Genomic DNA, 27229 nt, shown 5'->3' with positions numbered 1-27229 from the left:
CTTGGTTTTCATCTATCTCACTTCTATATTTGGTCAGAACTGACTGGTTGTTTGGTTTTTTAATAATTAATAATACTTTGATAATTTGATTTTTTTCACATTTAACTTTACTTTAAACTTAACAATTGTCATTTAAATTTAACTTCAGTTTTCATATTAATTTCATTAATTAGTAACCTACATATGACAACTAAGCCATTTTCAAAAAAAAAAAAAAAAAAATTTAAATAATTTTAAAAACACAGATGTCGCTAGGAACTATTGTTTCCGTCAGCAGCCTGTCGTTTTTGAATATTGTCAGTAACAGCTGTTTGTAAGAATGGTAGCCATTTTATAAAAAACACATTAAATGTAATTTTTAAACATTTAAGGGTTTTTACCCTAACCAGTGGTTATATCCCTGGGTTTATTTTAAACTAAAGAATGTGTTTGTTCGAAGTTTTCTCTTCTTTTGAGGTTTTTACACCTATAAGACGTAAGTTTCACTTTATAATTTTTTATGAATAAGATTTTTCAACTTAGTCTTTTTGAGGATAGCTCTGATGATGGCATAATATGCTGAAAGTACTTAGCTGATTTAATAAATTTATTTACACACTATCAGTCTTTTGAAAACATACACCAGTTCCCGTTTATATTTATTATAACTTTGGTTAAAGATAACCTAAAGATTTGGCGAGAATTATATTATCATAAGAAGATATCCCATGGAAAATACTATTGTTATTATTTATTATAATTGTTGTAAACACCGAACTTATAAATACAACCTACAGTGTTTGTTAGCATTCATTCTATAATATTCATTTAATCATTATTATTAAGTCAGTCTAGTAAGTCTCATTGTAACTCAGTAGTTATTATTCCATATATAAGTGTACAAAGAATTCATACGAATTACGTATAAAGTTTTGTTGAACACTGTGTACGTATTTCTCATTTTCTGTAGAAATAAAGTTTTTTAAAAACAAACTCTACGAAAAAGAAAACTTATTTCGAGACACTTAAAAATTAGGTTTTTTTATCTAAATAATTCACTGAATTTAAATATTTCAGAATAATCAAACACACGCGAGAAATCATTAACGATAGGTTTTCACATTTTTTGCTGTGAATTTGTCCATCTTAATACGAATTCTAATTTTAATCCTAATTAAAAAGTTTTTCAACTAAACAATATCTTTTTATGGAATGCAATTTTAAAAGACTCGAGCTAGACGAATAAAAAGCATGTAGTGAAATATCTTTACATAATAAAAATTTCCACATTTCCATACTTCGCAAAAGACGAATGAAATTTTAAGCAACGGTCCCCAACTCCCGACTGCCGTTTAACGTTTTTTAAACTTTTTTACAACTTACCGAATTAATGTAGTTGATGAGACTCAGTCCACCGTCCCAGGGTTGTTCTTTGTCACACGATAAGTTCGACAGTCTAAGGGTATGCGACTGTTCAAGCGTCTGCAGTCCGACGGCGAACACGAAAACAGAATCGTATATCAAAGCTGGCTCAGCCTGCAATAAAAAACAAAATTGGCAGAGATCTAAATCACTGGCTGAACGAAAAGTTTTTGAGAGGGTGTATATATAAGCAGATAAAATTATTGTTATATGGGCCACAGATAACGACAGAGCCCTGACTTTACAAATGTTTTACACAAATTTTTATTGAAATAACATATTAGTCGAGGAGTCAGGGTTGTTGAGTATGTACTTTTATATCTATATCCCCTCGATACTTTGACATTTTTTGTGTTTTTTGGTGTGATTTGATTTTTCAAGTGTAACAGGCTGAAAACCGTCAGATTATTTGTTATTATAGCCCAGGAACCGAAGCTTTTCACCTCGCAATTTTTACAGAATGGATCGATTTGCTTGAAAATTTAAGAATAAGTAGTGGATAGTAGAAGGATCAAAATCTATATGATGCAAAGAGGCGCTTTTACCATGGGGGTGGTTGTCACCCCATCTCGGGGGTGAAATTCTTTGATTATATTTTGACCGCAAAAGTCGATAAAACATTCATGTTAAGCAAAAATTGTTCTATATATTTTTTTGATAAAATTAATAGTTTTCGATGTATTCGCTATCGAAAGTGTTAGTCTTATATCGAAAAAATCAATTTTTTTCAAACCAAGTTCTTGGGAATTAAATAACCTACAATTTCATATCTAAACTTTTTTCTTAATCTTTCTATTCTGAAGAAAATGGCATTTTTTACCAAATTACAAATATTCATTATTCGCTTTTAACTCCAGTTTTTTTAAAACTAATCATTTTAAGTCAGTCAAACTTCTGAAATCTATTAATAACATATAAATAAAGAAGAATAAATAGGACCAATGACTAAAAATACCGCCAACTTACATTATTATGCTTCCAATTGGATTTCTCCCTTTTTTTTAATATTGATTTTTAAACCGTAACTTTTTATTTTTTATTGTAGAAAGTGTAGTAAAAAAGAATTTAATAGGTTTTTACAAGCCCTATAAGACTATTAATACCTAATTATTTTTAAAATCCTCAGTCGCAGAAAGAAGTGACTCTGAAAGGGTTGGTAAAGGTGGTTTTTGCATGTTATTACAAGTTTTAATTATCAATAGCTCACTCAATTTGTGCCGTAGAAAAAAATTTTGCAAACCACCTTTTTTGGAAATTAAAAAAGCTACAATTTTATATTTAAACATTTTTCCGTATCTCTGACGGTAATCTCTCTATTTTGAAGAAAAGGCCATTTTTACCAAAATACAAAAATTCGTTATTCGCTTTTAACTCCATTTTTCTAAAAATTAATCATTCTAAACCGGTTACACATCTAGAACCTATTAATAATACATAAACAAAGAAGACCAAACAAGATCAATGACTAATTTTAATCAGGGTGGTGAGTAGGGGGAAGTTTCCGTTCACTTTTTCGCTGAAAAAAATTGGGACTGACATTCTTTTTATTATAAGTCACTTAATTTTTGAGCTAGAGATTATTTTTTTATTTCTGGAGATAGATCTTTTTAAATAATTTATACTAGTTTGAACAAGTTATCCTCGAAACATGCATAGTTTTCCCATCTTTTGACTTTGAAACTACAATATTTAGCATTTGACGAAGAAGAGCTTACATGTAATAAAATATAGCTCACTTACTATTGGTCTTAAAGAAATTAAAAACAAAACAGTTTTGTTTATTTTTTCAAAAGGTACATTATTGTTAAGTAAAGTTGTTTTGATAAAACTAAAACTCTTTGAGTTATTAGCAGAAAACTGATTAAAAACATTGATTTTTTAGATATAAAATTAACACATTCGATAGCGAATAAATCGAAAACTACAGTTGAGTCCGCGAGTCTTTACCCGTGCGTCATTAATACCTGGCATAATAAAACACATACTTTTTTTCTAGCATCATTCTCTTCCATGCATGAAACTCATGACAAACCAGCTGCCGTTTGTTATTAAGTAATAACACATGTTATTTTTATGAACCATCTAGACTCAGTGCATTGAAAAGAGATAGGTACAAAAAAAGACGATTCGGTATGTTTTCATATTTTAAGCAGAATTTGTTTGACGTTTCTGATTTGTTTAATTTTGTGGCTGTCAGTCAGTTGAACTTTTTGCGGTTTTTGTCGAATTTTTGCGTTTTGAAGTTTCTTTTTATTACACAAACAGTTGTTTTCACAACTAATTTTATATTGAGCTTTGAAATTTTAAGGTAAATAATTATATTTAGGCAATTAATATTTAAAACAAACAAAGCTAACGTCATTCACACAGTAAAGAAATGACTGTGTTTAGATTTCCGTCAAAGTGAATAAAATAACAAAAATAAAATATGTTATTGGATTTTTTTATAAATTGGTTATTTATTTATTAATCAATAATAATAAAAAATTTATTAAGCTACTTCAAATGTAGCTGTAATTCTGCGCAAAAATTTTGAAGCAAAACTTACATTTGACATTCTATATATTTGATAACGTCAAATTTTATAATTAAACCCGTAATCGGAACAGTAGCCACTTTCTGTCAGTTGTTGTTGCGTGAAATAGATTTCCGACTTATTTCGTATGCTTTAAGGGATGACGCACGGGTAAAGACTCGCGGACTCAACTGTATTAATTTTATCAAAAAAATGCATAAAACGTTTTTTGTTTAGGATGAACGTTTTTACCAGCTTTTGCGGTCAAAATAAAATAAAAAATTTCCACCCTCGACATGGGATGGCAACCACCCCCATGGTAAAAGCGCATTTCGGCCTCATATAGATTTTGATCCTTGGACTATCCACTGCTTATTCTCAAATTTTCAAGCAAATCGATCCATTCTGTAAAAATTGCGAGGTTTTGTCCTATTTTAAGCTTCATTATTTGGACTATTAATAATTTAATTGCTTAAATTACTATGTTTTCTAAACTATTAGAGTTGTTTAATTTTACCGAAATGAGAGTTGTTCCTCTTGAAAATATTAACAAAATGTTGTTCGGTAAACTTTCATCCAATTGTTAAAACCGGAGTGAAAACAAATTTCCTGAAAATTAATTGCAGGCAGGTATTCTATGGGGCTTTTCCAAGTATAACTCAGCTTTCATACTTGCGAGTAACTTTCAAAGTCTCCCCATTTAAAGGTAATTGTTTCATCTTTAAAATGAATTTGGAAATAGTTGTTTATGAAACAGTTCGTGAAGTATGCTTTTTGCGAACGCACGCGATTTTTAGAGCACGAGAGACAACGTGGCGAGTGCTATAAATCTCTTAAGTTCGCAAAAAGTACTTCAAGCACAGTTTCATACAATATTTTATCTACGATAAGCAAATAAAAAAGCTGTAACTCTTCGTCACTGGAATTCATTTCTATTCTACAATTTTTAGAACTTTGACATTTAAAAATTCTAACTACTTTCAAACCACACAACTATCAAAACTTTTGTTGTATTTCATTGCTCATATTGTTATCACCATAACAACGCGAAAGTTAAGGATTGTCACCATGACAACTAGAAAGTTACAAACAGTACGAAAAAGTAAATCCCATTTAAAATACATTGTTACTTCACGCACACTTTAAACCCTTCACGCACTGCTATCTATAATGACAGTTTTCACAAAATAAAAACTTCTAACTACATAATATGACATAGAGTAGATAAAATATGTGGGTAGTGGGTAGGAACTCCTTGGAACTCCTTGGATAGTCCTATTAGGGAAACTGAATCAATCCCTGCCCCCCACAGATTCCAGGTGTTTCTTGGCCCGGGAAACTAGTACCTGCTTAGGGTTCCTTGTCCAGGGTACGGATGAAGACCACAACGGCAGCCACGGCGGAGAGGCCTTCGGTACGGCGAGGATGGCGGAAGTGGCGTCCCCGGATTTTAGGGTTAGTATAAAATATAACACATGGAAATGGGAAGCAGCATTTTCATTACTGTGTTAAAGTGGAGAAAAAGTTTAGGAACAGTTTAATACGGACACTTTTAGGCGACAATTACTATATTAGATTGATACGGCTAAAACACTGCGATGGGGAAGGCAACGGGAAACCACCCCATTATAATCCCTAGTAAAGTTATCATGAAATCAATTAGTGAAATGAATAACATTACTGATCATGGGCTGCGGAACTCAAGATCCGGCAGGGGAAGGAATACAAAATTAAACCACAGGGCTTCCCAGGTCGCTAGCCAGCGAAATCCATGTGAGAAAAACATCACCAGACATAAGATGAAAATGAAGAATCCGTATAAAATAGCTACATGGAATGTAACAACTTTATATGAAGCCGGTAAGCTGAGAAATCTACTCTCTGAAATGGACAGACTAAACATTACTATCATGGGGGTATGTGAAACAAGATGGCCAAATACAGGGAATTTCATAGCACACGGATACGCCGTTTATTTTTCTGGAAATCAGGACCATATGCATCGAAACGGAGTAGCAATAATTATGAAACAGCATAATAGTAAATATGTGACTAACTTCATCCCAATGTCAGACAGAGTAATTTTAATACAGCTGAATGCTAAACCTGTAAATATAAATATCATCCAAGTTTATGCTCCCACTACAGATGCAGATGAGCAGAAAATGAAAGAATTTTACCATCAAATAGAAGAAGTGCTAAAAACAACAAATAAACACGAAACAACAATAATTATGGGAGACTTTAACGCTAAAGTTGGACAAAAGATGACACAAAACATCACCGGAAAGTTCGGCTTGGGAGAGAGAAATCAAAGAGGTGAGCGTCTAATAGAATTCTGCCAAGAAAATGACTTCGTCATTACAAATGCCTGTTTTCAACTTCCAGAAAGGCGTCTCTACACGTGGAAATCCCCTCAAGATGGACATCAAAGTAAAATAGTACGGAATCAAATAGACTACATCCTAATAAACCATCGATTTCGGAACAATATTAAAGATGTAAGAACTTACCCCGGCGCCGACATAAACTCAAATCATAATTTACTCTGCTCCAAAATACAAATTAAATTAAAGAAACTAACTAAAGCCAACTAAGCCTAGTAAGATATATCTCGACCCCCTTAAAAACACCCAAACGCGCGAACACATAGCACAGCAGATAAATAGCAAAATGCACAGAATATCAAATATACCAAACGAAAACAGAACTATTAACGAATGTTGGTACGATATTCAAAACTCGATTTTAGAGGACGTAAGGGAATCTTTAAAAACACCTACAATGTTGGCAAAAAATGAATGGATGAACCAAGAAATTCTAGACTTGATGGAAGTTCGACGAAAATACAAAAATATAAATATTATCAAATACCGTGAAATTAACAAACTCATAAGAAGAAAAATTAAACAGGCCAAAGAATCCTAGCTCGAGAATTCATGTAAAGAAATAGAAGACCTCCAAAAAAAGCATGACAGTTTCAACCTCCACAAGATACTTAAATATACCTCCGGAATTAGAAAACAGAAAAATGCTCACGTACTTAAAACCGCAGACGGAAAAATTTGTGATTACGAACAACAGTGCAAAGAATGGGAGAGACACATCAGTGACCTTTTTGATGATGCTTCTCGAGAAAATGCTCCAAATACTACCTGTGACAACCAATTAGACAGAGGTCCCAGTATACTGAAGTCAGAAGTTATAAAAGCAATACAACAAGCCAAAAACAATAAAGCACCTGGACCAGATCAAATCCCTGCTGAGCTACTTGAACTTTTGGACGAGGAAAACATTACCTACTTGACTACTTTCTTTAACAAAATTTACAACGAAGGAAAAATACCAGATGATTGGTTGGAGTCACTGTTTATAACATTACCAAAGAAAAGCAGGCCCACCAAATGCAGCGATTTTAGACTAATCAGTTTGATGAGTCACACACTTAAGATACTTTTACGTATTATACAAAACCGAGTATTCCTTCTGTGCGAAACTAGAATGGGTAATAAGCAATTTGGATTTAGAAATGGTCTAGGACCTAGGAACTAGAGAAGTACTATTTTGTATGCGCGTTCTATTACAAAAAAATTGTGAATTCCGAAAGAACGTTTATGTTTGTTTCATCGACTTCGAGAAGGCATTCGACCGAGTACAACATGATACACTTTTCGATTGCCTGCAGGCAGCAGGACTTGACCACTACGATATAAGACTGCTGAAATACTTATATTACAATCAAGTAGCCTCTATCCAAATTGGAGACAGTCGTACTGAAAAACTGCAGATAAAACGTGGAGTACGACAAGGTTGTGTTTTATCACCCACCCTTTTTAATCTGTACTCTGAAGAAATCTTTAGGGAGGCTTTGGATGACAGACAAGAGGGAGTAAGGCTAGGCGGAGAAGTAATCAACATTATTAGATACGCTGACGATACAGCCATTCTTGCTGAAAATTTACAAGATCTTCAGACACTACTAAATCTAGTCAGTGTAGCTATCGGAGAGGCCTTAAAATCAACATTTCAAAAACAAAGTGGATGGCAGTTGGAAAGATTAATATAGATCAAGGTCAGCTTCCTCTTGATGGAGAGGAGTTGGAACGGGTAAATCATTTCAAGTACCTTGGCAGCTGGTTAAATGTAAATTGTGACTCTGATGAAGAGATAATAACTAGGATCGAAATATCACGGAAGGCTTTTATGACCTGGAAACCAGTTTTATGTAATCGAAACCAATCGAAATATGTGTGGTCTATCCCATTGTATGGTTGTGAGACATGGACGTTAAAAACCACAATGCTAAACAAAATAGAAGCATTCGAATTGTGGTGCTATCGACGAATTCTAAAGATATCGTGGGTTTCGCACACTTCCAATGAAGGTGTTCTTCAAATGATGAATTCCGAACGTCTGCTCATAAGCATCATAAAGAGGAGAAAAACAGAATACTTCGGCCATATAATTAGAGGACCTAAATACCATCTGCTTCGCCTTATAATACAAGGAAAAGTGGAGGGAAAGAGATGGATTGGTCGAAAGAAACTTTCATGGCTGCGTAATATTAGACAATGGTAGAAGTAGAAGAATTATTTCGCGCAGCAGCCGATAGAGAGAGATTTCAGGAAATTGTAAACATGATAACGGCCAACGTCTGAATACAGACACGGCACCTAAAGAAGAAGAAGAATATAAAATATATCACGAATAATTCCCATTTTTCTATATTTGTATTTTTTGCCCTACGTTTCAGAGTATTATCTAATTTTTCCTGAAATTTCTTCTTATATCTTTCCTCTTTTAATTTGTAACTTTTTATTTTTTGGTTTACTACTCCTCATTATTACTAGATGGTGGACACTGCCAATCTCTGAGCGTCTTTTCATTTATAACTTATTTTGTTATAACTTTGGTTGTAAAAATCGGATCAAAGTTTACCAAACACCACTTTTGTTCATTTTTTTAAAGGAACAATTATCATTTGATAAAATTATCTATCTCTAATAGTTTAGGAGATACATTCATTTAAAAAATTAAATTGTTAATAATAAATTATTTGACGGTTTTTGGGCCTGGTACCCTCGAAAAATCGAATCTAAGCACCAGAAAATATAAAAATCTTCAAGTTACCGATGGGATATAAAAGGGCATACTCAACCCTCGATGGCTTCTAGACTATATACGAAATATAAGTTTTGGAAAAGTTTCACTAAAATTTCTATCCAATTTTATTATCGCTTCTAGTCAGCATAAAGGCAGATGATAAACAAATCATAGGTTGTTAAATTTAATAAACATCAAAATATATAAGTTCTTACGTCGATCACGCTAGTCTAGGGCCAAGAGATAAAGGAGGTTTCGTAACCGATTGATAGTGCAGTCACTGAAGGTTTTCACCTCCGATTTCGTTGAACCTCCATTTGTCATTCGATTTTCTTAAAAAATTATCAGTATTTAAAAGATACCTCAGAAACAAAGGTAACATGGTACCTAACACTTTCGATTTTTTTAGGAAAAATGAAAAACCAAACATACGTCATTTCCACAAAAATTACAATTTATATTATTGCCTATAAAACTTTCTCTATTTTAACAGAAGTAATGACCTCAAAAATTTTGACCGATTTAGAATGCATATATTTGAAAAAAAAATATAATTTAGAAAAATCAGAATTTTTATATTTTCGTAAATTTCATTTTTCTTTGATAATTCCTGAAAAACTTTTCTTTTTAGCAAATCTTGTACTGTTTTTTATATTTTTGTATGATAAAAAATAACCGAGATAGAATAGTTTAAATCCTAAATTTTATTGGTTATTGTTATGGTTAAGAAACCAATAACATTTTTTTGAAGAAAAAAAATCGCACCAGAGATTTTTTATGTATAAAGGACAAGAATAAAAAACCGCTAAACGCCGTAAAAATGAGTGGCGCATAAAATATTCCAGCTACAAAAGATCTGATATGAATATTACGTGGCGCGAAAATGGATTCTCATTTGATGCAAAACAAAATTCTAGTTTTATTTTAAAAGATTTTTCCATAATATTTGCAAAATTTGAAGTAAACGCGCCACAAAAGAGTAACTTTGATACAGTTTGAAATTTGAAACTCTTTTGTGGCGCGTTTACTTCAAATTTAGCAAATATTATGGAAAAATCTTTTAAAATAAAACTAGAATTTTGTTTTGCATCAAATGAAAATCCATTTTCGCGCCACGTAATATTCATATCAGATCTTTTGTAGCTGGAATATTTTATGCGCCACTCATTTTTACGGCGTTTAGCGGTTTTTTATTCTTGTATCAGGAGTTTTTCAAAGTTATTTATAAATTAAATGTACGAAGTTGAATGCAATGTTCCTCTATTACACGTCAAGCTTTATAAATGGTCACCTTTGTTGCATTATCTCCCAAATGTTCTAGTGTCCATCGAATGTACACTAGATTTTTTTTTATTCGAAATATATTGAAAAAAAATAGTATTTATTAATGCTTGTTGTCTGCTACCAAACCACACACTCACAGCTCGATTCTTCGGATAAGACAAGTGCGTTGGTGCGCCAGTGAAACGAAATAGGCGATGAACTACCCCAGCTAATTGAAATAATATTCGAAAATATTACCTCAACTAACCAAGATAGCCATCGTTACACCCTTAGCTTAGCTCAGTCACTCAGGTGTGTGTTCGTCTTGTCCTAACCTTAGAATGAACTCTGAAAATTGTTTTGGTACTTTAAAATTTTTTATGACTAATAATTTAAATTAACTATACACACTGACTTAATATTTACTTTATTATGAGTATTTATTTTTGATTTGTTCTGAACGATTACTACTGCATATATTTATTTCTGGTTAGAACTTTGTCTTGTTATTTTCTTTCGAGAAAAATTTCTCACCGGTGTTCGAAATTTTTCGGATGAGTGGAGGGAGTGTGTAACATTCCTGTTTTCTTTGAGAAAAATTTCTCAAGTGTGTTCAAAATTTTTCTGATGGGTGAGAGGAGTGTGTAACGTTACAAATGTCACATCTTTGATATTTTATTTTTAAATAATTATTTTATCTTATTTTCTTTAATATTTCATTAATCATTATCTTCTTCTATTTGGTTTACCCATTTTCCCCTTTAATAAAAATCGGTTGGCGCTCGTTCTGTAATAGGCAACCCTATTTACATTGTATCATCTCTTGTGTTCCATGTTCGTGATTTCAAATTTCGTCCAAGGTTCGTTGTCATGTCATTTTAATGACAATGACAACCCCCATATCTCATTCTCAAAATGGAGGTGGAAATGTTTTAAAAAGCAAAGCAGCTTCAAAAATAAATCATTTTATTTCAACAAATCATCTTCCTCTTGGGGTGAGCTACCAATAGTTTTTTTAATAATTTCTTACAGTCATTATATTCCATCCATTCCATTCCTTCTTATAACATTTTTTATAAATATCTAACCTAACTTCCAATGTCAGACCATGTGTTCTAATATTTTAGTTTCAAATCTTTTTAATTTACATGTGTTTGATTTCTATATTTCTTTGCATCTATTAATATGCACGTTTGGTAATCAGAATTTTAACTATTCTCATCTAAATTCTATGTAATTTACCCTTGCCAATTACTATTTCTGAATACTATTTGGCAAAGGTATATTTTGGTTTTTCTTCTTGATGATTGATATGTGTCTCTGTTTTATAGTTTTTGGGAATAAAGATCACAGTCCTCCCTCCGGGAGCTTCAGGCCATCCAGACCGGTGATGGAACCAGGGCTAAGGCTGACACAATGGGGACTTTGACATCCAGACTCCAGCATCCAACACCTTTAGCTGCAGGGGTCTTGGGCCGAAGATCCGTCCAGGCCTACGAGAAGTCCACAGCAGTACCATACGACATCAAGAAGATACCATCAGCTACCAAAAGCCATAAGTATAATCCAGAATTGTTAGTTTTTGGCAAGAATTTGAATACATTTGTTAATGCAATTTACTAAGTCATTTTATTTATTATATCTTTATGAACAATAAACATGATTAGTTAAAAAACTATGTTTCGTTTGCTTCCATTCCAATTTTCAAAGTTCATTCTAAGGTTAGGACAAGACGAACACACACCTGAGTGACTGAGCTAAGCTAAGGGTGTAACGATGGCTATCTTGGTTAGTTGAGGTAATATTTTCGAATATTATTTCAATTAGCTGGGTAGTCCATCGCTTTTTCGTTACAAGTTACAAAATGAAAATCGATTTTTTTGAATATATCGAAAACCATATCGAGATTTTTTGTTGAAAATGGACATGTGGCATTCTTATGGAAGGAACATGTTAAAGAAAAATTAAAGTGAAATTTGTGCACCCCATAAAAATTTTATGGGGGTTTTGTTCCCTTAAACCTCCCCAAACTTTTGTGTCCGTTCCAAATAAATTATTATTGTGGTGCCATTAGTTAAATTCAATATTTTTCAATCTTTTTTGCCTCTTGGTATTTTTTCGATAAGGCAGTTTTTATCGAGTTGCGGCTTCTTTTTTAATATGTTTACGTAAAAATTTTATGAGGGTTTTGTTCCTTTAAACCCCCCAAATGTTTGTGTACGTTCCAATTAAACTATTACTGCGGTACCATTAGTTAAACACAGTGTTTTTAAAACTTTTTTGCCTCTTTGTATTTTTTTGATAAAGCATCTTTTATCGAGATGTGGCTTCTTTTTTAATATGGTTAAAAATATACTTAAAAATGTAACTCATAAATAAATTTTCATATTATTACCAAGTCTCCATAATCGTACTTTACCATATACAAATATGTGGTGGATTTGACAAATATTCAAATATCTCGATAAAAACTGACTTTTGGAAAAAGTACTAAGAGACAAAAAAGTTTTTAAAAACTTGTGTTTAACTAATCACGCTACAATAATAATTAAATTGCAACGTACACAAAAGTTTGGGGGGGTTTAAAGGAACCAAACCCCCATAAAATTTTTATGGGGTGTCCAAATTTGATTATCATTTTCTCTTAAAATACTACTGCCATAAGAATACCACATGTCCATTTTCAATAAAAAATCTCTAATAGTTTTCGATATATTGGAAAAAATCGATTTTCATTTTGTAACTTCAAAGGGCTGTAACTTTTTTTCCGTGCATATTTGTACTAAGGTAAGTTAGGTTCAGTCGAACTATTTTTGGTCCCAGAATATGCCATTAAATTTATGACCTGTATTTTTGTTACACCCTGTATATCCACAAACATTTTCCCTTTTTTAAATAAAAATTAAGTCACATTTCTAAGCTCTATAACTTTTGAATGGTATAACCGATTTTCAAAATTAGACATGCGTTGGAAAGATAATGATCAGTACTGTTAGAAGCCGCAAAGGTCGGAATTAAATTTTTGAAGTTTTTGGGAGTTTTGGGGGCCAGAACGAAAAACAGACCTAAATAGGAAGGGCCGTAAAATCGACACCCTTGGACCAAAATGGATGGTTGACATATGAATGGGTGAGTCTTTTTCTGAACTTGAAGATGGGAGTTGGCACAATTTTCAATTCAGTCAGATTTAGAAAATTGAAAATTTCGTGTATATAATAGTGTCGCGTGTAGGGGGTGTATTTCTGCGCCACTGGCGAGAACTGCCGTTCTCTGGTAATTTTTTCGATATAAAACTAACAGCTTCGATAACCAATAAATCGAAAACTATTAATTTTATCAAAAAAATGTATAATGAACATTTTTTGCTTATAATTAATATTTTTACCAGCGTTTGCGGTCAAAATATAATAAAAAATTTCCACCCTCGAGATGAGGTGGCAACCACCCCATGGTAAAAGCGTCTTTCGGCATCATATAGATTTTGATCATTGGACTATCCACTACTTATTGTCAAATTTTCAAGCAAATCTATCCATTCTGTAAAAATTGCGAAGTGAAAAATTTCAGTTCCTGGACTAATTATACTTTTGGAGCTCTATAACTTCTGAACGGTTTACCTGATGTTGATCACTAAACATGAATTTGAAACGTATTGACAAGTAGTATCTGACCAGCATCCAAAATCGAGTATGATAACTGAACGTATTACAGGAATTATTGAGCTTGAAAAATTGAGCGTTTTTCCCATAAGAAATAGATTTGATTATACTTATGAAGCCTATAACTTAAAAATTCGAATTTTCCCAGATATGAGGTATACACCGTTACACGCGTCCTGAGTCCTTCTACAAACTCTCAGTTATTGGCGCAATTCGTAGGTTGAAATTTTGAGTAATTGTCGAAAAACCAAAATTTTCAAAGTTTAATTTTTCAGTTTTTTGGCTATGGCGAGCAGTGTGTATGTCTCAGCTTATTTGCTTAGGCGCCACTTGAAAGCTTGACTTAACCCTATTGATTTGGTGTATTTGCGGTTTTCCTGTCTTTCCTTGAACTTAAGATATATACGCCCAAAAAATATGCTATTTTGTATCTACCTAGTCCTCTAGCTGGCTTACGGGTAGTTAGAAGTCAAAAATTAGACCGGTTCTGAATCGGCCCTCACACCTTCTTGAAACACAGAAAAAAAAATTCAGATCGGTGTAACTTTTCCACACACATACATACATACATACATACATACATACCCACAAACATTTTCCATTTTTTAAATAAAAATTGAGTCATATTTCTGAGCTCAATAACTTTTGAATGGTACAACCGATTTTCAAAATTAAACATGCGTTGGAAAGGTAATGATCTGTGCTATCAGAAGCCGTAAAGGTCGGGCTTAAATTTTTGAAATTTTTGGGAGTTTTGGGGACGAGAACGAAAAACAGGCTTTAAATGGGAAGGGCCGTAAAATCCACACCCTTGGACCAAAATGGAGAGGTAACATATGGATGGACGAGTCTTTTCCTAAACTTTAAGATGGGATTTAGCCCAATTTTCAATTCAGTCAGGTTTAGAAAATCGAAAATTTCGTGTATATATAGTGTCGCTTGTAGGGGTGTTGTGCGCCATAAAGGATGTCGCTTGTAGGGGTGTTGTGCGCCATAAAGGATAGGGGGAAGCCCAATTACTCGTCTGTCATAAGAGGAACGAAAAAAATTTATCCTGTTAAGATTGCGACATAGATAGGATCAGAATTGAAAAATATTTCCTAATATACAGAGCCACCCGTATTGACAGGGTGAAACAAACTTTTCTTTTTTTTTTAACGGAACACCTTGTATATTTTTACATTTTTGTTTTCTTTCTTAAAATATAAGGTTCTGTACTATTATCTGAGGTAGTTTAAAGAGAATTACGTTCCATTATTAAATTTATAGTAATATTCACACCCTGCATAATTATAGTCATTTGACATTAAAAATCTATCTATGTTCAAATGATTTTTAATATATTCTAATCTTGTTAGAAATTATTAATATAGGCTATATGTTTAATTTTAGTATAATGGTTTGGTCGAAACTGAATGAGTATTTTCTGAGTTTTCTCAAATGGGGCATCCTTTATTTTAGCATTGTAATGAAATTCTACTTTATAGTACTTTATCATTTTTTAAACATTCTACATACCCAACTGCTTTTATTTGTAAGTTGTTGGTGATTATTACCAAACATTAATTGCAACAATTTACTTGAAATTTTATTCGGTTGTCTGCGAAAACATTCAATCAAACTTAATTTTTTCATGATTTTTTATTCAAGAGGTGATTGATAAAAGTATTAAAAAATTAATAAAAACCATGAATTATGTATATAAATGTTAAAAAAGTATTTATTTTATTTAATTAAACGAGATTACGCCAGAATGCTTAATCCTTCATTTTTACCATTTAAAAACAGGGTAGATTTCACCCCTAAAATGCAATCAGGGCAAGTTAGCATCCTATAACTTTTATTTCTTGAGGTATCCTCTAATTACTTACCAATGTTCATGGGAATCAATGCAGGTTCAACGAATTAGGAAGTGAAAATCTTCGGTGACTGGACTTTCAGAAATATAAAAAATAATTATAAAACAGGGGTGGATTCCACCCCTAAAATGCATCAAGCGCAAATTGGCACTATGTCACCTTTGTTTCTTGGGGTACCCTCTAACAACTCACTAATTTTCATAAAAATCGATGGAGTTTCAAGGAAATCGGAGGTACTATCTTAAATCCACCTTCAGTCACTGCACTATGAGGTCCATCAGATTTTACAATTGATTAATATGTATTTTGGCCCACTGAATCCGAATCTTTTACATGTTAATCCGAATTTTTGGGCTGAAATTTGTTATTAACAATTTAATTGTTTAATTGCTTATTATGGCCCTTTTCAGTTATCATTTAACCAGAACCTGTCTGAAAAAGACAAACATTGGTTGAAGTAAATCCAAAATTTATTTATGTATTGTCCGTTAACGCAACTGTTTCGTTAATTTTTATTCAAAATAAATATTTTGTTTACGATTTTTTGGGCATTTTTTACATGCGCAACTCTTGAGTCACCATGATCATTTTAACGAACATTAATTTTTTTCAAAAGAATTTGTTTTTATGGGAAAAATTTTTAGTTTATAAATCTTTAGAAAGATCATATTATTAATTCATTATTATAAATAATGGTTCAGGTAAGTAAAAATACGCCAAGGATATCAAATGATATACTTATGCACAAAAATACAGACTGACACACGGAAATTAAGATTCGAGCTAAGAAGCTTTAGATCACAAGCTTAATAGATGTCATATAAAAATTGTAGGTACATAAAAATAAATATACATTGTGATTAGCTCAAAGTTTGGTTCACGGATAGAATTCGTTTTTAGTTAAATTTACTTAAAGAGATGAAAAGCATGTATCGACGCACAAAGAAGAAAACTATATTTTCTGATAAGCTTTAGTATTTATTAGTTTCTAAGGAAACATAATATATTTCGGACCATTACATTTTGTAGTAAGACGCAGTGTGAAGCGTCTATAAATATAAATATAAAAAAATATTATTCATGTTCTACAAAATTATCTGGAATATTTCTGCCTAAATATTGGAGGATGTTTTGTTTCTTTTGCGATAACGTTTACTCGTAAATGCTGCCATTTTTAATCAACTAGACATGTCATGTGGGCCATTACTTGTATTTTTTGCGACATATTTGACTTAATTAACCTATTGGATATACTATATCGCTGTGGTGAATAAAAAACTTTCTTTTTTTGCTCACCTGTATCATAAAGTGAGTGACATTCTAATTTACTAAATATAAAAGAACCTCAAACAGCTAAAAATAATGTATTTAAGGTAAGATGGGATACATAAAATATTTAAAAAATAATCTTTGTAATCTTAATTATATAATATTTAAATATTCAAGTACGAGTAGTATTACTGAGTAACGAAATTGCTGTCCCTGTTCTTTTATTTTTGAACAGCATCAAAAAAGCGTAGGGCTTACAACGACAAAGTGGAATTAACATCTAACAATTTCTATTAAAAGATTCTGTTTAAATTCGTTGCAAGACAAAACAATTTTACAAAAAAATAGGAATTTAATTCACTTGATTTAAATTTGTCGGTGTTTTCTTTTGTTGCGAAATTGTGACACTTTTTTACAACGGATTAAACGAAGTGAATGTTTTGTAAATTATTTGTACTAGTCCGTTCTTTAACGGTAAAATATTGCAAAACCTCTAAATTTTAAAGAACCGCTTGGATTGACATGAAATTTGGCATACACATAGCTAACAAGTCAAAGAAAAAAAGTGATATCGTGCCGATATGTGCTTTTGCCCTGGGGGTGGTTTTCACCCCTGTTGGGGGTGAAAAAATATTCGTCCAAAGAAAGTCAGGAAATGGATAAACTGGATAATTTTAAGTAACTTTTGTTCTATAGAGTTTTTTCACTAAGTCAATACTTTTCGAGTTATTTGGAAGTGAATATGTTCATTTTTTCAACAAAATAATCACGCTTTTAGACGGTTTTTCGCAAATAACTCAAACAGTAAGTATTTTGTCGAAAAAACATTTTTAGAAAAAAAAAGCCAGTAAAAAATTTAAAAAGATGGTGTATACATCACGTCTTTACACCTAGTAGAAGCAGAGTTAAAGCTCATGAAAAATAGGTTTATACTCGTCAAATTCCAAATGGAATACTTTAACGTGAAATAACCAAAAATGAAGCACATTTCGGGGAAAACTCATTACAACTTATTTAAAGTGTTTAAAAAAAGCTTCATTTTTGTTTTATAAAAAAAAATTCTAGCATCAAAATTAAACAAGTTACGCTCAAAATAAAGTTAGTCCCTTTTGGTTTTGGTAAAAAAATCGAGAAAATCACCCTCTAATTAATATCTTAAATGAACTTAATCGTTACGACTTCACCAGCTTCTTGACTCGTGTATATATTGTTTATGATCTGTAAGTTTCATCGGTTCAAAGTTCTTATTATTGAATGAAAGGGCTGTAGTTAAAAGGGGTTGAGCGAGTCACTGATCACGAATGTATGCAAATTTAGAAACACCAAATCTTAATCAATTTTTGTCTAACAGAAAAACAAAAAAATTCATGATATTCAGAAAAGCAAATCAGACTTTTTGTTTCTCGAGATTTTTGGTATCTCTAACAATTTTTAAGTTATTTTGAAAAAAAGCATATTTTTCAAAATTTAAATTTTTAAAAATTTTACTTTGAAACCAATTTTTTTTAAAAATAAGCACTTTGAATCGATGAAACTTACAGATCATATAAACACAACATAATTAAAATAATTTGTGGAGCGGTAACGATTAATTTCATTTAAGTTGCTAATTAGGTGTTGGTCTACCCGATTTTTTTTGCAAAAACAAAAGGGACCCACTTTATTTTGAGCGTAACTTGCTTAAATTTAATGCTATGAACTTTTTGTAAAAAAAATAAAGATTTTTTAAAACACTTTTAAAAAGTTATAATGGGTTTTCCCCAAAAAGTGCTCAATTTTTTGGATATTCCACGTCGAAATATTCTATTTGAAATTTGGTGAATATGAATCTATTTTTCATTGGCTATAACTCTGGTTCTACGAGATCCAGAGACCTAACGCGTACATAATTTTTTTACTTTTTTATAAGCTATATTTTTGCTAAGAACGTTTTTTTCGACAAACTACTTACTGTTTGAGTTATTTGCGAAAAACCGTCTAAAAATGTGGTTATTTTGTTGAAAAATGAACATATTCACTCGCAAATAACTCCAAAAGTGTTGACTTGTCGAAAAAGCTCTATAGAACAAAAGGTACTTAAAATTAGTCAGTTTACCCATTTCCGGACTTATTTTGGACATATATTTTTTCACCCCCAAGAGGGGGTGAAAGTCACCCCTAGGGCAAAAGCACACATCGGCACAATATCACTTTTTTTCTTTGACATGTAAGCTATACGCATGCCAAATTTCATGTCAATCCAAACCGTTCTTTAAAATTTAGATCAAAAACCGTGAAAGAATGGACTATACGTTGGCTGGCTGCATTCTTTTTTATTGCAACTTTGTAAACTGGTGTATCGTAACCAAATAAATTTTGTGTTAGGAGTAGAAAGGTTCGAAACATTCGAAAATTTATATGTAGCCATGTCTAAAAGTTAAAAACTCCGTTTTCATTTTAAATGAACTACTTTAAAAGGCATTTGTTAGTATGAATGAGTCAGAGAAAATTAAATTATTTTTTATAGTAGAGGAGGCAAGTATGCTAAATTTGCAGTTATGCAAATAAATATTGTCATGCATAAAGTCGCAGTCGAGCTTTATGGGGACCTATTGGGATGTGAAGATTAGATCCTAAAACCAAAGAAAATTAAAGTTTTCTATTTTAGCGGGAACTTTCCACTTTTTATTTTAATTGTCCTTTTAATAATAAAGTTACTTATTTTTACTTATTTGGGTTCCTATTTAAGATTTTAAAATTACTCCCCATCCCACCTCCGAGGGGGATCGTGTTTGGTATCATTCGATAGATTTTTCAAAAATATTGAATACGTGTATTTTTCAGTTTTTCCATCTGATGTTTATTTCGCGAAATATCGCGGGGTTCCTATTTAAAATTTTTAATTGACCTCCACCCTCTCCGTGGGGTGTCGTGTTTGGTATGATTCGATAGATTTTTGAAAAATATTGAACATGTATTTTTTAGTTTTTCGATCATTTTGCGAATTTTTTTTTTGAGAAACTTTATAACTCACCCATTTCCTTACGCCCCGCTTTAATCGTCAGATTTTTGAAATATACACTGTTCTGCATGTACTTAACTTACCTTATATTAATCTGACTATTTAGAGTTTTTCTAAGGATAGATTTTTTTTCGGATTCCCCTTAACAAACTCCCTTGTATTAAGAGCCAATATATAGTAGGGGTATATTTCCAGGGTACAAGGTTTCTCCCCATATGATTTTATTATGCGCTCAAGTAACTGCAAAACTCTCGCTTTGGCTCCCTACCATTAGAAAAATCTTTTACCATACAAAAAAAAAGAAAATTTGTTTAGTTTATTATTATTTTGTATTTTGATAATGATTTCCGAAGTGGAAATCTAAACGTCAAATACACTTAATTGCAAAGCAAAATTGTGGCTTACTTTCTACTATACTAACTAGAATAGAAAATTTAATGCTGTCGCCAGGGGAGGTAATACGGCGTCCTTTATTTAGATCGACTTACCAAAGTTTTTTGTATGTATTTTGACCCGTAGAACATGAATTTTTTGGGTAACAGTTGGTGCGGATGTCGATAAGATTTTTATAAACAAAAAATCTTGCAAAATTGCCATAAAGCGATTTTCCGCAAAACAAAACATTTTTTGTATTTCTTGGGCCATTCTAAGCAAAATGTTCTTATGGGCCATTCCACGAACATACGCCTGTTTTGGATTAATATTCGACAACGAATATTTTACTGTGCAACATAAGAAGTACGAAAGTAAATGGCGCCAATAATTATTCCAATAAACAACAATGTAATTTGCAATTTACTTTCGTTCTTCTTATTTTGCACAGTAAAATATTCGTTGTAAGTAATCCAAAAAAGGCGTATGTTCATGGAATATGGTATACAAGTTTTTTGTAGGATGCATTGTTTTCGAGATAAACGCGGTTGAACTTTCAAAAAATCAAAAAATTGCAACTTTGGAACCCGAATAACTTTTGATTAAAAAATAAAATGGCAATTCTGCTTTCAGTATTTGACCGTTTAAGTCAAATTATACGGGTTTTGATTATTTGCATTGCTAAAAATTATTTTTTTTATGTTAAACAAAGCTATAAACAAAAAGTGTTGGAGCGTTTTTAAGCGTCCCCGCTATGCATGCTACGAAGAAATTACCTTTTTTACAGCCGCTTGCACTTCCTACTCCAACACTTGTCCCTTCTACACGTTGGTACTCCTACGCGCACCAACGTCAAATATCAAACAAAATTTCTGTACTGTAACTGGTTGATGTTTGTTTTAATTATTTATAGTTTTGAGGTTAGATTAGAAATACATTTTTCGTCTAGTAGATATCATAAAATTTTCAAGATTAATGATAAATATAGAAAATGAATGATGTAAACACTCAACGAAAAAGGTACGTAATATCAATAAAAATGTTAATTCAGACAACAAACGCAATTCTTAAAATTTGTCCAATTCTTGGTTTTATTGGAACAACAAAGCGATGTTCATCAATTCACTATTTTCGTTAGTTGAGCCAATGAATTACGTTTATTGAATGGACGAACATTCATTATGTATACCATAATATCACTTTATTGATATTACGAACTCAGTTCATTGAGTCAACGAACACTATTTATTGAAACAATGAACTTTCATTATGTATACTATAATCTCACTTTATTGATATTACGAACTCTGTTCATTGAGTCAACGAACACTATTTATTGAAACAACAACGTCGTTAATTGACCGACGAAGACCATTCGTTGTGCCAATAACAGTGTTATTTCTCCTAACGTATTTCGTTTATTTCTACAATTATTTCCGTTTATTGTTACAATTAATTCCGTTCATTGGCACAATAAATACGGTTATTCTTACAAGCAATTCTATTCATTCTTACAATCAGTTTCGTTCATTCCTACTATGAACGTATTTTATATTAATAATTACTGAATGCATTAGCCCAATGTATCATATTAATTGATTAATAATAATTTTTTAAATCCCCTTTTTTGTCCTTAACCTTTAGGACTTTACACTGTGTGATTTCTCATAATTATTATATCGCTTATACTTACACTCCCCCCCCCCTTATTAACTTATTTATTTTTAGCACATAAGCAAAACGCTTAGACAGGTCGATTTTTAAAATTATCAAAGTATATTATAACATCAATGTTTTGAACTTTACACGATCCCTCTTCAGGTGACAGGCGTAACTTTGATTTTTTTAATGGGAAAGTACATCATGTGACAGCTCATTTAAAAGTGTTTGAAATGGTGATTTCAAAAATGTATAACACTTTAATCATTTTTGAGAGTGCAGGGGCAAAATTTCGATCGAATTATTTTTAAACGCATTAATTTTTTTGGAATCCTGAGAAAACTAATAAGTATTTTTGAAAAATTTAACCGCAGAATAAAAGACTACATTATTACTGAGGGCTGAAAGTCCCTTAAAATAAACAAAAAGTTTCTTTTGAATAGTATATTTGAAATAAAAAAATCATACTAAATTTTCTCTTTTTCACCCTTGAGACTTATTAAAATAATCATTATAGAAGTTCTCAGGGACGTCAGACCCTCGATAATAGTGTAATATTTTATTCTGCGTTTAAATTTTCAAAAATACTATTTTTTTTTTCATTCAGGATTCGAAAATTCATTTTCAGTTCATCTTATAAATAACATCACAAGACAATATTTAAAGTAAACACTTACAAACATATGACACTGACAAGTTTATTTTTAATTAGAATGTTCTCCCGTATTTACCTTATCAGAAAAAACTTACTTTTATTCAAATATACAAAATAAGTAATATCTTATCCTTATCTTCCTTCTACTACGGACTACACTTGGAAACAAAATGCAATTATTATTCGGCACTTCATTTATTGTCTCAACAACCACGATTATTGTCACAATTAACGCATTGATTGTGGGAATTAAAGGCAGTAGTAGATTAATTAATGCATTCGTTGGCACAACAATCAGTGTACATCTATTCAATAATCATATATTACTCTATATTAACAACATTTGTACATTGTTTTAATGAAATCTGTACGTTGTCACGATAAACCAAGGTAATTGCTTGTCATCTACGAAATCAAGAACGTGAGTTGCTGCCACAATTAACAGTATTTATTAAATATACGAAACTAAGTTATTGGCTGAATAAATTGAGTGTTATTGATTAATGTACTCTAGTTATTCTCACAATTATTATTCAATCATTGTGACAATAACCAAGTACATTCGTCAATGTCTAAAAGTTCGTTGAAACAACAAATTAAATTGTTGTGAGAACGAAATACTATTCAATAATCACTGTTAATCAATATTACGAACTAAATTTTTTTGAGTGAACGTAAATAATGGTAAACAATGGCCAAACATAATATTACTTTCATTTAAAATCTATAAACCTGGGCACTAGTCAAAACGCTCAAACACTATTTGTTTATAGCTTTGTTTAATAATAAAACAATTAATTTTTAGCAATGCAAATAATCAAAGCCGATATAATTTTTCTTGAACATTCATAAAATATGCTGCTAGCAGAAATTCTATTTTTTTTGTAATCCAAAGTTATTCACGTGCAAAAATTGCAATTTTTCGATTTTTTGAAAGTTTAACAGTGTTTACCTCCAAAACTATGCATCCTACGAAAAAACTTGTAAGAACATTTTTTGCTTAAAATGGTCCAAAAAATATAAAAAACTTTTGTTTTGCGATAAATTGCTTTATGGCAATTTTGCAAGTTTTTTGTTTATAACAATCTTATCGACATCCGGACCAACTCTTACCCAAAAAATTCGTGTTCTACGGGTCAAAATATATAAAAAAAAACGTAATTCCACCTAAATAAAGGAGGCCGTTGTACCCCGCATGGCGACAGCACTAATTGTTTAAATAATTAAAAAATTTATTTTTTCTAAAACAGATCAAAGTAGTTATTATATTCTAGTTAATTTTCTGTTGTGTAATAATACTTATGTCTTGTCTTTATTTTTAAATTTTTGTCAAGTGGGTTCTTCTCGAATCATGCTTCTTGCTTACTAAATTGACTTACTGTTCTTCTCCATGCGTCCCTGTTGGTTACTCTTTCTTTACCACCAATAATTCCCTCATTTCTGAGATCTTCCTGTACTCTATCAAACCATCTTTGCATGGGTTTTTGTTCAATCTCAAATTAATCCCTTAATTTGTATTCTCACATTTTTTCTTAACTTGCTAAACTTTTATAGTTTCACCGTGTATGATTGAAACATTGGTAAACATCGAGTAATATTTTAATAATTAGAGTCCATTCAACCTGCAAACTTAATAAAATGCCAAATAATATATTTTTCAATTGAACTTTACAAGTTTTGCAATAGCTTCCTTTAAACTGTAGTTGCAATCTTTCAACATGCAAAGTCCGTAGTTCGGTTGTCAAGCAACTTATTGATGAATTGTATATTTTGACGAGATTATAAATTAACCAAAGGGATTATTTTGGGTTGCAGTCTAATTGAAATAGTTACCTCGTTAACAAGTGCGTAAGTCGTTGTTAGAAGTTACGCCGAGTGTAATTATTATCAGTAGCTGTCATTAAAGGCAGTCTATCATAGAAAGTTACCTGAACAACATCTTTAGTGTAATTACGTAGCTGTCAATAAAACCATATTTTTTCTCCACACTCAAACATTTATTTACCATCGTCGATCGAGAAGAAGCGGACAAAGGGGCATTACAAAACAATTCGATCCTGAGATCTACGTCGAATTGTCCATTGGTCCTTCGAGCCGGATATGAAACAGCGACCTTCGACAAAACAACATCAAAAGGGCGTTATTTGGATTGGAGCTTCGAAGGAGACGACCCTTAGCGACCTGAAATAGCTGTTCCCCAGTTCCGTACAAGATCGACGATCGAATTCGATGTGTGGAGAAAAGAAAATATAAAGGTACCGACATTAGAAGTAGAAGCCTTCGAGAACCTTTGAGCACCAGAGAACCTGAGTAGCAGTCCTTAAGTCTACGGTTCCAGCGGTTTGGAGGTGAAAAATCTAGCGGCATCCAGAGATCCAGCTAACTAGTTCCAGTTGCAGTTCTAAGAAAGAGGCAGCGCTGCAGATTCCAGGCCCACCCGGTGACATACAAGTGAACATCGGAATAAAACTGTAAGTTTTTGAATATTTATTATCATTTAGGGCAGTGCATTTTTTTATATAAAGTAAAAAGTTTATTAAAGAAACTTAAGCATCGAATTTTACTAAATTTTATTGAAATATTTATTCTGTATATCTATTTACTTAAAATATTTACTGGTAATATTTTGTCTAATTCAAATCTAACAGTTGATTATTTGGATATTAAGTATATTTGGTAATTTTGATTCTTATAATTTGAAATTTTTAAGACATTTGATTTTCTAAACATATATATAAAATTCTGACATACTGACACATTTAATAAATCAAGTTATTTTTATACTACAATCTTGCGTTTATTCAACTCCACATATTTATGTCGCATATTATGCATTTTATTATATAAAGATTTTTATTTCTCTGGTTTAAAAGTGGAATTACTTCATTGTACAAATCAGCGTTTTTTGAGGTCATTGGTTTATTATTGAGAAAGGTTTTTTTTGCTGAGACATTATTTTGAATATAGGTCAAGTTTATATTTAAAACATGAAGACATTATACACAGAACAAGAAAAACTTGGACAGGAAATTGCAAAAATCTTGACTAATATTAAAAAACCGAACAAAGACAAGCGTACTACAGAATATTTAAACATAAGGTGGCAGACAGTTGAAGAATTGTGGAATGACTTTGCGGAACAACATAATGAAATTGTAGAAAAAGGTTCAAAAGATGATAAATATTTTACATCTAACTATTACGAACAAGTACAGAAAAAATATGAAGAAACGAAAAAGGCTTTAGAGGAGTTTATTAAAAATTCATACAAGTCTTCGATAAAAATTAGAGAAGTAAAAATTAGAATGGGAAAACTTCATAATTTATTGGAAGACGACGAAAACAATGAAGATATACAAGCGGATTTAAAAGAAGAGGTACAAAAAATAGATGCTTTAATAATGGAAATAACTGTGGAAAATGAACAGGATGCACTAGAAGCTGAAATAGAAGGATTTTATACGATGAAAAGAAGGGTGCGGTCGATTATAAAAGTAAATAAGAGATTGGAGGCGGAAGGATGCAAGAAAGAAAAAATAATACTACCTCAGGCGAAGTTGCCCTCTTTTGAAGGAAGATACGAGGCTTGGGGAACATTCTTTGATATTTTTAAACATTTGATACATGAGAATAATCAACTATCAAATGTGGAGAAAATGCAGTATCTGAAGACAAGCCTCCGAGGAGAAGCAAGTAGAATAATACAACATTTAAACACAACAGAAGCAAACTACAGTGCTGCGTGGAAAATGTTGCAAGATCGGTACGATAATCCGAGGATGAATCTATTTATATTAATAGAGATAAAAGAAGCGTCAGCAAAGGCGCTTAAAAAATTACATGATACTATCCACGAATGCTTAGAAGCGATTAGTGGACTAGGTATAATGACAGGGTCCTGGAGTCCTCTTATAGCAAGGATAAGCATGTTGAAGTGGGACACAGAAACCAGGAGATTATATGAAACGTCAATTCAAGACAGTAGGGAGATTCCTACATATAAGTCAACACAGGAATTCCTACAAAGAAGATTCCAGACATTGGAGATGTTGGAAAAAGAAAGGAAAAGGACAGATCACAAACAACAGGCAAAGAAGAAGATAACCTGTGTGGTATGTCATGAAGAATATAAACTGTACAAATGTCCAAAGTTTCTAAGTCTACAAGTACGTGAAAGAAACAAAATCGTAAAGGAAAAACAATGGTGCAGTAGATGCCTACTACATAAAAAGGAAGTACCATGTTATTCCACTTATAGATGTGCAGAATGTAATGGACAGCATAGCTCATTATTACACATGTCAGAAGGTCATTATGACAACAGAAGGAATTCTGAAAACAGAAGGCCAAAAAATAGACCCAATTCTAGTGGGACCAGAGATGACAACAGTTACGACGGATCGTCAAGGAGACAAGAAAATACTGTGAGCTGTTTAAGTCATCAGAATGAAGAAGTGCTACTAGCAACGGCAT

General features: G+C 31.9%; 1 protein-coding gene across 3 annotated transcripts in view; it reads right to left on the bottom strand.

Annotated features, from left to right (window-relative positions):
• Positions 1-27229, bottom strand: part of LOC114346442 (glutamate receptor ionotropic, kainate 2-like) — a 793663-nt gene that overhangs the window by 403487 nt on the left and 362947 nt on the right. For all 3 annotated transcript variants that reach the window (XM_050656454.1, XM_050656452.1, XM_050656455.1), the window contains exon 7: positions 1363-1515. In XM_050656454.1, the coding sequence (XP_050512411.1) occupies positions 1363-1515 (153 nt within the window). The remainder of the gene's footprint in view (positions 1-1362; positions 1516-27229) is intronic.

The sequence above is a fragment of the Diabrotica virgifera genome, chromosome 7 (genome assembly GCF_917563875.1).
Source record: "Diabrotica virgifera virgifera chromosome 7, PGI_DIABVI_V3a".
In the NCBI taxonomy this organism is placed as follows: domain Eukaryota; kingdom Metazoa; phylum Arthropoda; class Insecta; order Coleoptera; family Chrysomelidae; genus Diabrotica; species Diabrotica virgifera.
This window is presented reverse-complemented; position numbering and strand designations above follow the sequence as displayed.